This window comes from Chelonoidis abingdonii, chromosome 6 (genome assembly GCF_003597395.2).
Source record: "Chelonoidis abingdonii isolate Lonesome George chromosome 6, CheloAbing_2.0, whole genome shotgun sequence".
Taxonomy (NCBI): Eukaryota; Metazoa; Chordata; order Testudines; family Testudinidae; genus Chelonoidis; species Chelonoidis abingdonii.
Genome location: NC_133774.1, coordinates 132,295,575 through 132,311,234, shown reverse-complemented (window position 1 = coordinate 132,311,234; position 15,660 = coordinate 132,295,575). Strand labels below are relative to the sequence as shown.

At 43.7% G+C, this 15,660-nt stretch overlaps 1 protein-coding gene across 1 annotated transcript in view; it reads left to right on the top strand.

The window, feature by feature from the left end:
• Positions 1-2,637: 2,637 nt before the first annotated feature.
• LOC116824763 (neuronal acetylcholine receptor subunit alpha-7-like) overlaps positions 2,638-15,660 on the top strand; it is a 95,050-nt gene continuing 82,027 nt past the window's right edge. The window contains exon 1 of the mRNA XM_032780296.1: positions 2,638-3,098. Coding sequence (XP_032636187.1) covers positions 3,020-3,098 — 79 coding nt within the window. The 5' untranslated portion in view covers positions 2,638-3,019. The remainder of the gene's footprint in view (positions 3,099-15,660) is intronic.

Genomic DNA, 15,660 nt, shown 5'->3' with positions numbered 1-15,660 from the left:
CAGGGCTCTCTGGACTGGCTACCTATTCTCATGTTTGCCCAGGCCTCTCCTAGGTATGACTCCTATGTGTGGGCACTAGAACTGGACACAACACTTCGGGGTCCCACCAATGCCACATCCAGAGGTAATGCCACATCCTGCTCTTGCTCAATCTCCCCCTGGATGACATTAACCATTTTAGTCACAGTGTCGCACTGTGAGCTCACAGTCAGTTAGTTAGCACCAGGAACTCTAAGTCCTTTTCAGAGTCCAGACAGAGTTACCGTCCATCTTGCTGGACTTAGCATGAGCTGGGCAGTGCCAGTGAAGAGTCTTGGAGCCCAGCTGGGCCTCTTGACTCTGGATCCCCTGAGCAGGAGAAATCTTTGAGGCTTTCCCCACTGCCCTGGAGCTGGATTGATGGGAATCGCCACAGGAAGCCCTGGAACACTTTGAGGTGCTCCAGTTTGGTCGTGACTGAGCCAATGCCAAACTGGAGCTAGCCAGGATCCTCTTGGAGGCACAGGACAAAGCAGCGGGGGAAGGATGACATGTGATTGCAGACAGTGTTTTTTTGTGAAGTCAGAAGAAGAGGTGAAGGAAAGAGGAAAAAACACTAATTATGAAAATGCCTGAATTCTTCCCACCCTAGCAATGAGCTCTGCCGGAAATGGAACTCCTCCTTCCACACCCCTCAAATGTGAGACAAGTCACAGAGCCCTGATGTGCTGCGGTCTGAGACACTTCACTGAGCACACTACAGTTTCACTGAGGATATCCCATGGCGCGAGATAAGCTCAAGAGGCACTGAAAGAGAGCTGGGTAATATGCAACTTAACTGATTCCACCAACTCAGGGGAGATTCCTCACCCACCCTGGCCAGCCAGGGAATAGAAGCTGGAGTGTGACTGGACAGTATGTAGGGCTATCATGAGATTATTATTTATACCAGTAGCTGAAAGCCCGTGCTGTCATACATGTGTAAAAAAAGATGAAAATGGCTGACAGCTTAAAAGCTGGACAGTAAGAGACTAAAAATCCCACTGATGCTTGAACCTGGAGCTAGTCAAAGCAAAAATAAGCTCTCAACCATGCTGGTAGCTGTCTCCACCACTTCACGGTGGCTCAACAGACATTTGAGACTTCAGAGTGATGCCTGGAGTTATTGTGTGCTGGTTGTGTTGTGCTTAGACAGTGGTGGGTGCTGCAGGGAGGGGGCTATGTTTTTGCTGGTTGTGTTGTAGTGTGGGTGGTTTTGAAGATCTGTGGCTGCAGGGCCAAGTCTCCCCTCATACAACCAATGAAATTGTTATATTCAAATTAGTTGTAGAGTAAAGGTGGTAATTGGTTGAGTTACCTCTGATATCACAGTGGTCTAGGACTCTTGGCATGGCATAGATACATGCCATACTGTCACAGGGATGTAATTCGTAAAGAAAATGGCTGAGAGCTTAAAAAGAGGACAGTAACAGACTGCAAATCCCAATGATTATTTAACCTGGCGATATTCTGAACAAAAAGAGCCCTCAGCCCTGCTTGTAGCTGTTTCCATAGCTTTACCCTGACTCAACAGACATTTTAGGCTCCGAGTAATGCACAGAGTGACAATCCTGGGATTTTATTACATAGATGACGGTAGCCCCTAGAGGTCACCACTAAGATCAGGGCCCTATTGTGCTAAGTGCTGTACTAACACAGTGAGAGACAGTTTCTGCCTCCCAGAACTTACAGAGGAGATAGAAAAAGTGTGGGAAGGGAAACAGAGGCACAGAAAGCGGAAGGGCCTTGCGCAAGGTCACACAGCATGTCAGTGGCACAGCAGGTCTCTTGAACCCAAATCCAAAACCCTACTCACTAGACCAGGCTGCCTCCCCACGTCTTGTTTTAGTGACAGTGAGAGCATGAGGTCTGAGAGAGGGCATTCCCTGGAGATAGATGAGCCCACCAGATGCTGAACGAGAGTTGGGCAGCAATGCACCTGAAGAGCGGACTGCTCCAACCCAGGGGACGTCCCTCACCAACCCTGGTCAGAAAAAGAACAGCCATGGGATGGCGCTGGGGTGGTCTGGAGGATCCTTGAGGGGCTGGCCTGAGATGCCCCCTGCTGGAATCACAACACAGAGTCTGACTGTGTGAAGTTGCCTTGTGGGTGGCAATGCAGGAGTGTTCCAATCCATCCTGACTGCATCTTTGAGAATGCGGAAGATAGAGGGCTGGGGGAAGAATCAAGAAAATGCCAGGTTTGAAGTGCTTGTTATTCACGTCTAATATTTTATTGCTGGTGGCAATTAAAAAAGTAGAGCTGAGAAAAAGGGAAGGGACCAGAGTGTGTGCAAAAATTCCTGGCTGGGAGCAAGCCTGAGTGGGAGGGAGGAGCACTGTAAGACAGCTATTTGTTTCTGGTTGGAGCCATGACTGAAGGGCTGTACTGCCATCCACACATGCAAAGGGGCAGAGTGAAGACAGTCTGAGGCCCCCAGGGCTCCACTTTCTGACTTCTGTGCTGCTAAAATCTGAACATCCACACAGTGGAGGCTTCCTCTGCATTTAATTCCACACAGTGGCAGGAGCCAGTTCCCTGCTAGAAATCACATTCGCAGGTAAAGGCTCTAGAGGCACTCGAGTACTAGCACTGGAAACAAAGCTGACGTGCTGCCTCGGAGTTAGTTACAGACAGTGGGGACGTCGAACATCTCTCCCAGGTAGCATTGGCCCTTTGCTCCCCCTCCCCTTTATGCACACCCCTCTTGTGCTGTCTCGCTGGCATTTGTTTCTGCACTAGAAAAGGTGCAGAGTGCCAGGAAAGAAAACCCTAGCAAGCCTTGGCATGCACTTGGATTTACTTAAGCAGCCCTGAACTTGGCTTCCTTAAACTGAAGGGACAGTTGGGCACATGTACTTCCCTCTCATGGTGGGGAATTGGTCGAAGGGCTTATTAGCACTGTTAATCATTGACTCTATCAAGCATTTGGTGCTGTCACAAAGACAGCATTCTGCTTTGCTGCCTGCTTAGAAGTAGCACTCCGATTCTGTCTGGACAATGCTCACTGAGAAGTGTTTGGGATTTGTTTACTCCGGATTGTATCTATGGGCATCTTTGTTTCTGTCCTTCTTTAAAGGTAAGTTCTTTTTCACCTGCTTTATTTTCACAGGAACTATTTGATTTCCCCCAAGAAATTCAGCTGTGTCTCTCTTTGGATTCAGCTTTCTCAGGGCTAAATCCTAGTCCCATGGAGGTCAATGGGAGGTTTGCAATTGATTTCATTAGGGAAAGAAGATAAACAATTTTTATGAAGAAAACAATATTACCATCCTAGGAAGTGCTATAGTGTACAGTCATGTTTCAAAATACACTGTTCCTGCAGTCTTATAAACAACTATACTATCCATTCTTTACAAGAATGAGACATTTTAACTAGTGGCTAGATAGCATGATGAAGGGAGTCATATCTCTCTGTCTTCTGGACATTTATAATTGCATTTTCAAAGTACAAAGAGTTTCCAGAACTATTTACTTCTTACGCATAATTTTATAAGGCTTAACACCTATATAGACAGTAGATTAAACTATTTCTGGTTCAATATTTTTCCTCTATTGGATCTTTTCCCTCTTAAAGTATCAATGTTTTAAGCCAATGAAGGGTACAAAGTTGCAAGAATCTATAAATTTAATGCAAATTCCCACTAGCCTTGCTAGAACAGGAGAATTTTAATCTAAGATGAATTCAGTGCTTTAACAGACTTTGTAAAATAACTACCCTGTGCTATCAAATTACCTAGGAGTTGTATGCTTCTTCTAGCAATGTAATGAGATTGTAAGACTTGTGAAAAAAGCTAGGAGGGAAGTTGAAATTGCATCTGCCCAAAAAAATAGCCAGTATTCCACAGCTGAAGTTTTCTCATCAGTTTCTACATGAATGTGGTTCATGTAAAAACCTCTATGTGTTTGTCCGAATTATTTTTCGACCATTGTTCTTGCTCTGAACATGTTGCAAAATTTAGCATTTCCCCATGGCTGATTGCTTTGGTGATTCAAGGCCATATCTAGGCAGAAAGCCTAGAGATTGTTGCTTTAAAACTGGCAGTCTGATGTGGCCCATTGATTTTAGAATGAGGCATGTAGTGAACTAATTTCTCAACTACATAGAACTATTTAGGCATGCTCTTTGCACCTGAATAATTTCTCAGTCAATCTGTTTAGCTCTACACAACATACATTAGTTTCATTAGAGGGCTGAGAAGTGGGGTTAGGGTAATGTGGCAGTAAAGTATCCCGGGTAAATGCTCTATCACCCAGCTAAAAAGAGAGTCCTGTTAGTTTTGTTTGCAAGATATCTACATGGTACTTAAAGCACCGAAGTGACAGCCAGATGCTGGAGCTATTAGTACCTGTGAATTTTGTTTGCAAGACACCTGTATGGTACTTAATTACATTTTTTTGCATTGAAACACTGTATTTTAAATGTTGAGATAATTACTAATGCATGAAGGAGCTGTGCGGTTGTAATGAGGAATTTGCAAATAGAGTGCTTCTATTAAATGTTGCTTTAAAGTGACAACTGGCCACATTTATACCTGCTCCTGAGCTCAGTGGCATGAATACACAATGGACCTGCCAGCTAGAGGATCCTGAGTTGTCCCAAACTGGAATATTATTTATTAGCCCTATGAATTCTCTCTTTAGATTTGAGAAAAATGAAGCATGTGTCTTCTAGCTCTTTACTAATGTTGAAGCCTTTTTGACATTACACTTCAACTGAATCCCTCAAGGGTCACACGCTGCACCCACATGAAAGTGGAACAAGTTAATCGTCACTTTAACATCAGTGAACCAACACACCAAAAAGGAATTTATGTAATTTCTCACTTATTGCAAATCATTTCATAGGCTATTTTATGGTAGGGCATGGAATGACCTCCAGTCCCTGCAGGGCACCTATTCTTTCAAAAGTTTTATGCTATCTACATTAAACATCTCCTGTGAAAGCATCTCTGTGACCCCCCTCAGGCAGACCCCTCTGGTGTGTAATTGCTTTGACTTAAGGCATTTACGGTTTTTAGATATCAGGTGCAGCTTGTTGCAAACAATCTCCGCTATCTGCTTCCTAGAAGTAATGGGGAGCCCCTTCATAAACTCAATATGTAGGTGATGGGTAGCCTGGAGTAAATTACATACCAGTCAAGTGGAAGGTGACACTGAAGTCACTTACATACGAAGGAGCATGCAGAAGAAGGTACTGCAGGAAAAGCAGCTAACATAAAACAGGCCACCCTGTAATTCACTAATACATTATTCTGGCCTCTTGTCATGTAAATTACTTTCCCTTACAGTTCCATGCACTCAGACTAACTTATACCACTTGCCAACATCCACCTTACACCACCTCCTGCCTACTCCAGAATTAGAGGCAGCATGGTCCAGCAGGTGGGATACTGGAATGAGAATCAGGAAACTTGGCTTCCAGTCCCAGCTCTACCGCTAACTTGCTGTGTATCCTCGGACAAGTCACTTCCTGCCTCTGTTTTCCCCCCTGTCTGTTTTATTTTGGTTCGAATGTAAACTCTTTGAGGCTTGTAAGCCTTTTACCTTGTTTTGGTACGGTGACTAGCACAATGGGGTCCTGAACTGGGCTATGACTTCTAGGTGCTACCAATTCAGCCCGAAATGTAAAAAGCATTTCCTGCTTAGAAAGATGTCATTTCTTGCACCTTCGATTTGAGTACAATTTACAGAAAACTCCATCATTGCGGGAAATGATCCATGCCTCCTGATACTCAGATGTTGAATAGGGGGAGAAATCATTTACAGTGGTTAAGAAAAGCAGAACAAACACCAGATCTTGAAACTAAACAAAAGGGACAACGGATTCAATTTTTGAAAGCATCTATTTTCCAAAGTGACTTAGGCTCCACTGAAATCAATAGAAGTTTGAGCCTAAATATTTTGAGAACCTGGACCTTAGACAACTAAACACTTGTGGCTGTCCTGTGCCAGTTGGCTCGGGCTAAGGGGCTGTTTAATTGTGATGTAGACATTGGGGCTTGGGCTGAAGCTTGAGCTCTGGAACCTTCCCACCTTGAAGGCTCCAGCCCCAGTCTGAACATCCACCACACAATTAAACAGCCCCTTAGCCCGAGCCCCACAAGCCTGAATCAGTGGGTACAAGCTAGCTCTGGGTTTTTAATTGCAGCATAGACATACCCTGAGGGAGAAATCTTGGCTCCACTGAAATCAATGGAAGTTTTGTCATTGATTTCCATGGAGCAAGGTTTTCACCCTTAGAAGCCTAAGTTCCACTGACATTCAATAAGACTTTGGCTCCAAGGGAGTTCAGCACCTCAGTACCTTCGAGGATCTGGGCCTAGGAGCCTAAATCCCTTGTGAAAATGAAACTTCGGTATCTTCAACTATTTTATCCAGGGAAGTTAGATATTATACAACAAAGGCTGAACAGTGAAGCAATTAGCTAGCAGACTGATCTGCCTTAGGGAGCTCACTAAGGTACTTTCACAAGAGGTGTTTCAGTGTACGATGAATTAAACATCTGATGAACTAGTGGAGAGGAAAATCCTGCTCCATGCAAGGTTTGGAAGTAAGGACTCAGGAGGCCATTTCCAGCCCTATCATACATTCCATCCCATGAGTGAGGCCAGAGTTTGTGACAAATCAATATTATCTTTGATAATTTGTCCCGTATCTTTAATTTTATCCTTCTGTTTATATTGAAAAATCAATGAATTTTGGAGAAGACTCCTCTAATGTGGCTCTTGCGCACAGACTCTCAAAGGTCTGAGAAATAGATTTGGCTAGAAGCTGTGTTTGCAAACAGTGATGTACTCTTGAGAATGGATTTTAAAACCTGCTCTTGGCCCCAATTTGGCAAAGCACTTAAGCACATGCTTAAGAATGGGTTTTAAGTCCCATTGATTTTAAAGTTAAGCATACGCTTAGTGCTTTACTTTATCTGGGCCTTAATGAAGTTGTACTGTGGCCTAACCTGATCAAAACAACAGTGTTAGCTGAAAAGACTTTTTAAACCTGTGCCTTAAAATAGTTTCCTTTCACAAGAAAAACTGACTTGAGACAGAGCCTTATAGGGCTATGGAGTCAAGCTCAGTTTGACACTATAAAACTATAGTAAAGGGAGTATTAGGTTTCTGTTCATCAATCTGTGGAACTTCTTGCTAGAGGATGTTCTGAAGGCCAAGACTATAACAGAGTTCAAAAAAGAACTAGATACATTTATGGAGGATAGGTCCATCAATGGCTATTAGCCAGGGGTGGTATCCCTAGCCTCTGTTTGCCAGAGGCTGGGAACAGATCACTTGATGATTACCTGTTCTGTTCATTCCATTGGGGGCACCTGGCATTGGCCACTGTCAGAAGACAGGATGCTGCGCTAGATGGACCTTTGGTCTGACCAGTATGGCCATTCTTATGTTCTTATGAAAGACAAGTCTAATGCCACCATGGAGAGAATCAGCAATTGCACCTTTGGTATCTCTCTGTGTGATGTAGTGCTGTAAATGATTGGATGGATCCATGTTTAGAAAGCACCGTAGCAATCATGGCAGAAGGGAGATTTTCATCTGGTCATTATGGCTGAGATTTTCAAATCAACTGAAGGGAGTCAGGTGCCCAAATCCCATTTCATTTCACTGGATATTCTGAATCTATACCCTGATTGAGCTGTTATAATGAACAAAAAAATGATATTGAAGGATTTGAGGTAATGTCTTACCATCTCCAGTAAGTGGTCACATTGCAGCTAACATGGTTGTCACATGGTGTTCAGTACCCAGAAATCCTGCATGATCTAATTAAAATAAATGGGTAAAGCCGTGGACACGAGGGAGCCCAGAATTGCTGGATTGTCACTAGCTTGTCTGCTGCAATAATGCGGCCCTATGTTAGGCCCTATGCAATGAGCCATACATTGACAAGTCTTTGCTGCTCATTTTGAGTGTTCTCACTGGTATGTGTTATGTCCAGGGAACATGGTACTTGGTCAGCATCTTCTGCACTGCGCGATGCTGCAGGAACCAGACCCAGATGCTATGCTGAAAATAACACACTCTGCTTACCCCAGGCTCACAGCTAAGCCAGCATGTCAGGAAGAGATATAATCAGTTGCTTGCGTGGCCACTTGTCCACACGTCAGTGGTCAGATGTATGTGTGGCTAAGACCTTGCCTCTCTCTGGTGGGCAAGCTGCCCAATACAGAGCATGGCAATATTCTGCTTGGGGCTTATTGGAACCTTTAGAACTTTCTAAGAGCTTTTAAAAGTCAATATTGTTATGAGAGGTCAGTTAATACACTGAGGGAAAAGGGATTTATAACATGGAGATATACCTATCTCATAGAACTGGAAGAGACCTTGCAGATCATTGAGTCCAGTCCCCTGCCTTCACTAGCAGGACCAAGTACTGATTTTGCCCCTGATCCCTAGATGGCCCCTTAAGGATTGAGCTCACAATCTTGGGTTTAGCAGGCTAGTGCTCAAACCACTGAGCTATCCCCACCCATTTCAAGTCCTATGATAAAAAACCCTTAGACCATTCTGGGTTCAAACTGAAACAGAGTCTACAACCAGGTTTTTCAAATAGTTCAACACACACAAGCTCCCATCGAGAACGGAGACCCCCTCCTCATTCTATTTCCCCCCATTGAGAACCAGGGCAGCTGCTGAGTCCTGGCCATGGGCATATCAGCGACTCACAGTCGGTAGGAATGAGTTTACTGCAGCTCCCATTACGTTAATGGAATCTGATAAGGACTGCATCAGTGCACGCCCTCTAGAGTTCGTCTCCCCAGCCATTACCCTTGAGGTCTGCAGTGTTTCCAAGCTTCAGGCTGTGAGACCTCTGGCTGCCTAAGCCAAGGTCTTAACCCAGGACCTGTCAGGTCCCACGCACAGCATCCCCAACCTCCTTCCATGGAGCCTAACTCTAGCTATGCTCAGAAGGGCAGCCCGCAGCCCCCCAGGAAAGGAGTTCTGCATTGGTGGGGCCTAGTGTTACACGCAGCAGGAGGTGCAATCAGAGTCCATGGTCACTTACAAGGCAGCCAATGGGGAAAACAGTCTTTCATTCCCAGGAAGAGGTTATTGAGGAGGTAGTTGCTTAAGGGCCCCATAGCCTAGTTCATCGCTGACCACCCTCGTGTCACTAAGGAGTTTCTCCTCACGCACACAAAGGTTCTGCCCCAGACTGGCCTTGAAGGTGTAAGCTCCTGTTCAAACCCAGGCCCTGCTACGCTCTCAGAGAACAGCACTGTTATGATAGCAGAACTGACAGGACTGCCTGAATGTGGGCACTCCATTGCCCAGGCCCACCGACGGGAGGGCACAAAGGGCACAATTGCCAGTGGGCCAGGTGATTAAAAAGGCCCTGGGTTCCCCAGCCGCCCCACCGTTGGCTGTACAGCGGGGCTAAGGTAGTCTTCCTGCCCCACCTCACCCTGTGCTGCTCCTGGAAGTGACTGGAACCCCTGGGAGGAGGGAGGGGACAGGGAGTCTATGCGTGGTGCTCCTGCCCCAGCGCCGACTCCGCAGCTCTCATTGGCTGCGTAGAAACTGCTGCCAGAGGGTGTGCCAGTTGCTTTCGGTAAGTGCCACACACCCCCAGCACCCAACTCCCTCCTACAGCCTGACTCCTCACCTCCTCCCCCACCAAACTCCTTTCCAGAACCTGTCCCCCCCACACCCAAATTCCTTCCGAAAGCCTGCACCTCCTCCTGCTCCCAGAGCCCACTCCTAGAACCTGAACCCCCTCCTGCACCAAAACTCTCTATGTGACATTCCCCTCTGGTGTTTTCTGGACCGGTGATCTGCTAGGTCTCTTCAATCCTTGACTCGGGGAGCCAGACTCACCCTGCTCTGTTGTGAGAACCCCCACTCCTGGGCTGTTCACGCACAGCCTCTAGCATGGAAGCTGCTCCCAGCTACTTGCAAGTGAATGACACTAGCCAGTATCGCCGGTCCCAGACACAACCTAGGAATCTCTGTCTTGCAGTGTCCAGTTATGCCCACTGGACACTGCAAGCTTATATAAGTTTGGCAATTTAACAATGAAATTGATGTGTACTAGGCTTGTTATCCCCAGGGGAGCCTCTTACACTCTTCAAACCGAACACACTGCTTCAGGTAGAACAAACAAACAGATGTATTAACTCTAAAGATAGATTTTAAGTGATTATACGTCAAAGCACAGCAAGTCAGATTTGATCAAATGAAATAAAAGCACAACACATTCTAAGCTGATCTTAACACTTTCAATGTCCTTACAAACTTAGAAGCTTCTCACCACAGGCTGGCTGGTTACTTTTCAGTCAGGCTTTCCCCTTTGATCAGTGTTTCAGTTGCTTGGTGATGGTGACGGCAGATGTAGGTCGAGGAGAGAGAGCCTGGCAGATGTCTCTCCCTTTTATCATGTTCTTTCTTCTCTTTGGGCTTTGTCCCCATCCCCTTCAGAGTCAGGTGAGCATTACTAAGTCTATGGGTCATTACTGTACCGTTGGCTTCCTGCAGCCACTCAAAAATGAAAATAAAACAATACCTAGCTCTTATATAGGGCAGAGGTGGATCTCAGATTGCTTTACAAAAGCATCATGATTTCCATTTTATAGATGGGGAAACTAAGGCACAGTGTGGTGAAGTATCTTGCCCAAGGCCACATCAAGAAGAGAACTAGGGTCTTCTAATTCCCAGGTCAGTACTCTGTACTAGTGGTTCTCAACTAGGGGTATGTGTACCCCTGGGGGTACTCAGAGGTCTTCCAGGGTGTACATCAACTCATCTAGACATTTGCCTAGGTTTACAACAGGCTACATAAAAAGCACTAGCGAAGACAGTACGAAATAAAATTTCATAGTCAATGACTTGTTTATACTGCTCTGTATGCTATACACTGAAATGTGAACCCAATATTTATATGCCAATTGAGTTATTTTATAGTTATATGATAAAAATGAGAAAGTCAGCAATGTTTCAGTAACAGTGTGCTGGGACAATTCTGTATTTTTATGTCTGATTCTGTAAGTTTTGGAGTGAGGTGAAACTTGGGGGTAGACAAGACAAATCAAATTCTTGAAACGGGTACAGGGGTCAGGAAAGGTTCAGAACCACTGTTCTATATGCAAGCCAACACTGCCTCCCTAGGGGACTTCCCCCTTTCTTATCACACAGATTTCATCTTACCACTCCCCTCCAGGTCTTCTCCACCCTCCAGTCACATTATTTCTGTCCCTTGACACAATCTGGGCATTGCTGGTGAAAGAGTATTCTCCTCTGCCACTCCTAATATCTGTAGTGGTGTCATAAACAGATAGCTAAGGGTTAATGTTTCTTTTACCTGTAAAGGGTTAACAACGGGAACCAAACACCTGACCAGAGGACCAATCAGGAAACTGGATTTTTCAAAGCTCAAGGGAGGGAATTTTTTGGGTCTGTGTCTTTGTTCGCTCTCAGCTATGAGAGGGGATCTTTTTCATCTGTAAGCTTCTAATCTTCAGTTTCAAAGTTGTAAGTACAAAGTAGAAAAACAATAGGCTGTTATTGTTTTTTTGTATTTACATGTGTGGAGTTGCTGGAATGTTTAAATTGTATCTCTTTTTGGATAAGGCTGGTTATTCATATTTTTTCTTTTAAGTAATAGCCCTGTGTATGTCAGCTTGATGCAGAGATCATGTTCATGTGTTTTTTCTTTCTTTTTATATAAGCTTTCTTTAAGACTGTTTGAGTTTTTCTCTTTGGGTAGGCTAAGGAACGAAGGGGAGGGGAATTCTCTTTGTGTTTAGATCTATGGAGGTGAAGCTCTGCAGCACAGGAATTGGTGGGAGGGGGAAGAGAGAGAGAATCATTTCTGTTTCCTTGTATTTTGGTTGTCTCTTTGTGAAGAGAAAGACTGCTCTTGGTGATGTAAGAGGTTGCATCAGTAACTCTCAGGTTAGCCCAGAGAGGAAATTCTGGGTGGGAGAGAGAGGGAAGGAAGTGGTTATTCCCTTTGAGGTAAGACCAGGGCTTCTGAGTCTTGGGGTTCCCCAGGGAAGGGTTTGGGGAGACCAGAGGGAGCCAAAACCCTGGAATTTTTGGCTGGTGGCAGCGAGATCAAATCTAAGCTGGTAATTAAGCTTAGAGGAGTTCATGCAGGCACCCAGATTTCTGGACGCTAAGTCCAGATTTGGGAATGCTTATGATAAGTGGCCTTCGTACTTCCTTGCTGTCTCAGCAGCATTCTATAGCAAATCTCAGCAAGATGTTTTCTCCCTTGTTTGTGCCTCTTAATTTTTCTCTCCCTTTGCTGTTCTTTGTGTGTTGTTATAATATTCAATGCTCTGTTGTTCGGGGCTAAAGTACAAAAAAACCACCCTTATTTTAATCAGTCATTTTTACTTTAGGGAATTACACAAGCTTTAAATATAGTTATTTCTATCTTAGGGGTATGCTGGGTTTTTTTCAATTTGTGATCAACCCTTCAATTTAAAGCAGTGATATTCAGACCTCAGGGTTCAGGAGCCAAATTAGCGATCAACATTCCCCAAAAGAGCCACAGGAGTGTGAATTCATTGTTTCATTTACTATTGTGCTATGTATTCATATTTAAACAGTATGACAGGGAAATATTTAGTATATGTTATTCTCACAGCAAAAGGACTGACCAAGTATTATTATTTTATCAGCTACAATTGGTTAATTACATAGTAAAAGCCTCCTGATTGGTTAATAATTAAATCACACAACAAAAGAGCCTCTTGCAGCTCAGGAGCCTCTGTCAGAGTATTACCAATTTAAATTAAATAGCGTTTCAGAACAATGCACTCATCTACAGAACAACGGCATATTCTGTAGGGATGCAACAATCAGTTCTGTTGCGATGCATGTTTGGTATTTGCATCACAAACATGCCTTGGCATTTAAAAACATCTGCATCGCTCCAGCAGGGCCACTTTTATTTTAATTTTGTTTCAGTCTTTTTTATTATGTAATGAGCTGCATTATCTTGTCAGTTTGCTATTTTGCTTTTGCGCCACATCAAATCTATGACAGGTATCAGAGTGATAGCCGTGGGTTACTACAAAAACTAATTTCTCCAAACTAATTTCCCCCTTCTGTTACTCACACCTTCTTGTCAACCCTTTGAAATGGGCCACTCTGATTACATTGGCCTCATTACCACTACAAAGTATTCTACTGTTGAGAATAGCCCACTTCCACCTTAATTGAATTGTCTCATGGCACTGACCCCCCACTTGGTGAGGCAACTCCCATCTTTTCAAGTACTGTCTATTTATACCTGCTTCTGTATTTTCCACTCCATGCATCCAAAGAAGTGGGCTGTAGCCCACGAAAGCTTATGCCCAAATAAATTTGCTAGTCTCTAAGGTGCCACAAGCACTCCTCATTGTTTTTACCAAATTTATGCTAAACCGAAACCTTTAGACTCATCTTCAAGCAACCTTTAACAACCAGTCACTACAGTGCGGTCTAGGGCCAACCTCTGCTCTCATTTACTCCGGTATAAATGCCAGCAAAGTTGGACTGCTTGTGGCCAGAACACATGGAATATTTTTTCACATTCTTCATCTAATGAGATCTGAAGGTTAGACTCAAAGACTATACAAAAGGGAACTAGATGAAAGATATTTTAACCAAAGACAAGAAATACTCAAGTACAGAGCATACACATCATGAGGCCGTTGATGCAAGAGAGTTACAATTTTCATTTCTAAACAAGGATACAGTTTGAAGGGCACTTTGTCTTAAATATAATATGGATGAAAATCCAAAGGAAAAAGGACTTAAAAAAAGAAAGGGCTTGCAAGTGTGGGGAAATGCCATGCCACTGACTATAGATAAGAACAAAAGCAGATGGGAATATTGGTATTTTGGGAGATTAAATGACATATGGCAATGACATGCTTTGCATTCCCAGAAATCTGCAGAATACACTAAGAAAACGGTATGCATGCACATGTCTGTCAAAGTGGATTGAATATGCTGCATTTCTTCAAAACTGGTTAGATTCCTAGCGAATATTCTAAAACAGACAGACCTGAAAACATATTTTATGCTCCACACTTTCCCATTTTGCCTGGATCATCCCCATTATCTGTTTCATTATTCTTTATTTTATATCCTAGAAAAAAATCCTTACATTTGTTTATTCCATATGAGAACATCATAGTAGAAACTAGAAACCCTATAAGAATCTACGGAGAAACCACCCGAAAGATAAATATGTAAGTGCAAATAACCTGTAGGATTCTAGAAGGGCTTTAATGATATTTCCATAATGCCAAACAGGTTCTTCTTTAGTTTTCTTAATACTGTCTTGCTGTATAAGCTTTCCTATCATACTGAGTGATGTCTGAATTCACTATACAAATAAATCATACATGCTGGTATAATGAGCCTGATGCTCAAGAAAGGAAAATTTGGGGAATTAAGAATATCTGATTGTTAAAAAAAAGAAAAAAGAAAAAAAAGTATGGGAAAGAGAGAAGGGATTCAACAGGAATATGCAGACTCAGTTAAAGCATGTACAGAAAACGTAAGGGCAGCAAATAAGTAGAATGAGTTAATGATACCCTAAGGGGTTAAGGGCTTTTATAAATATATCAGGAGACAAAACACTAGAGAAGCAGCAGTGTGATGGGAAGAGGAATGAAGTTAATGATGATTCAAGAATGCTCAGCTATGGAACTGCTTTAAGAGCTAAACGTCGCTCAAACAAAAGCAACGTAATAAAGATGCCTGGAGAATTAGGAATTGGTGGAGACCTGGTAACGGCTGTGTATATAATGAAGGAAAAAGAATATTTTTGCAATAGTCAGGGAGGACTGGACAATATCCAACAATATGAATCAAGTAATAACTGTCTGTGTAAAGTTCCTTTGCCAAAGCAAAAGGAAGGAAGTTGACACAATTGAAATCATTCAGATAAAATCACCCTCTAAAAGCTTAAACACATAAAACCTGCCAAAAGAATCTATAAAAAAAAAAAGTGGGGCAGAACTAGATGATCTCCTTGAGGTCCCTTCCAACCCTGATATTCTATGATTCTATGATTAAAGGGACGAAGCAATAGATGTGGCCAGCAGAGCTCAGATTAAAACTCCCTAACTTTTTTTTTTTAAATCCAAAAGATGTTATTTAGAAGTGGGAAGGGATGTGCCGAGACGGATTTTAAGGAGGAGCAAGTTCCAGGCCCACTAGGACCCGACAGAGCAAAAGGCCAATCGCCTACCAAATTCAAATGGAATTCACGTTACAGTAGCACCTCAAGAGCCTACCCAAGATCAGGGGCCCATTGTGCTGGGTGCAGCACAAACACAGGCTTTGTCTACACTACACACCACTGGCGGTGGCACATAGCGTATGTGTAGCTACACACTGGGTCCACACTGTGGTGTGTAGCTACATGTGTCAGTGAAAGGCTCTGGCAGAGGGGAGGCAGTGAGACACCACATGGCTGAAAATAGCAGCCTGGATGGGGAGGCACAGTTTGGGTGAACAGTGTGTGTAGTTGCCTACACACCCACACCCTTCAGGCATGGCTTTACTCCCCTAAGCCGCACCTCTCCAGCTCCTCAACTATTTATATCCATACCATATGTATTGTACATGCAGTGCAGCAGTACCCATGTAGGGGGAGATTGCCTTCCCCAAAGAGCTTATTTC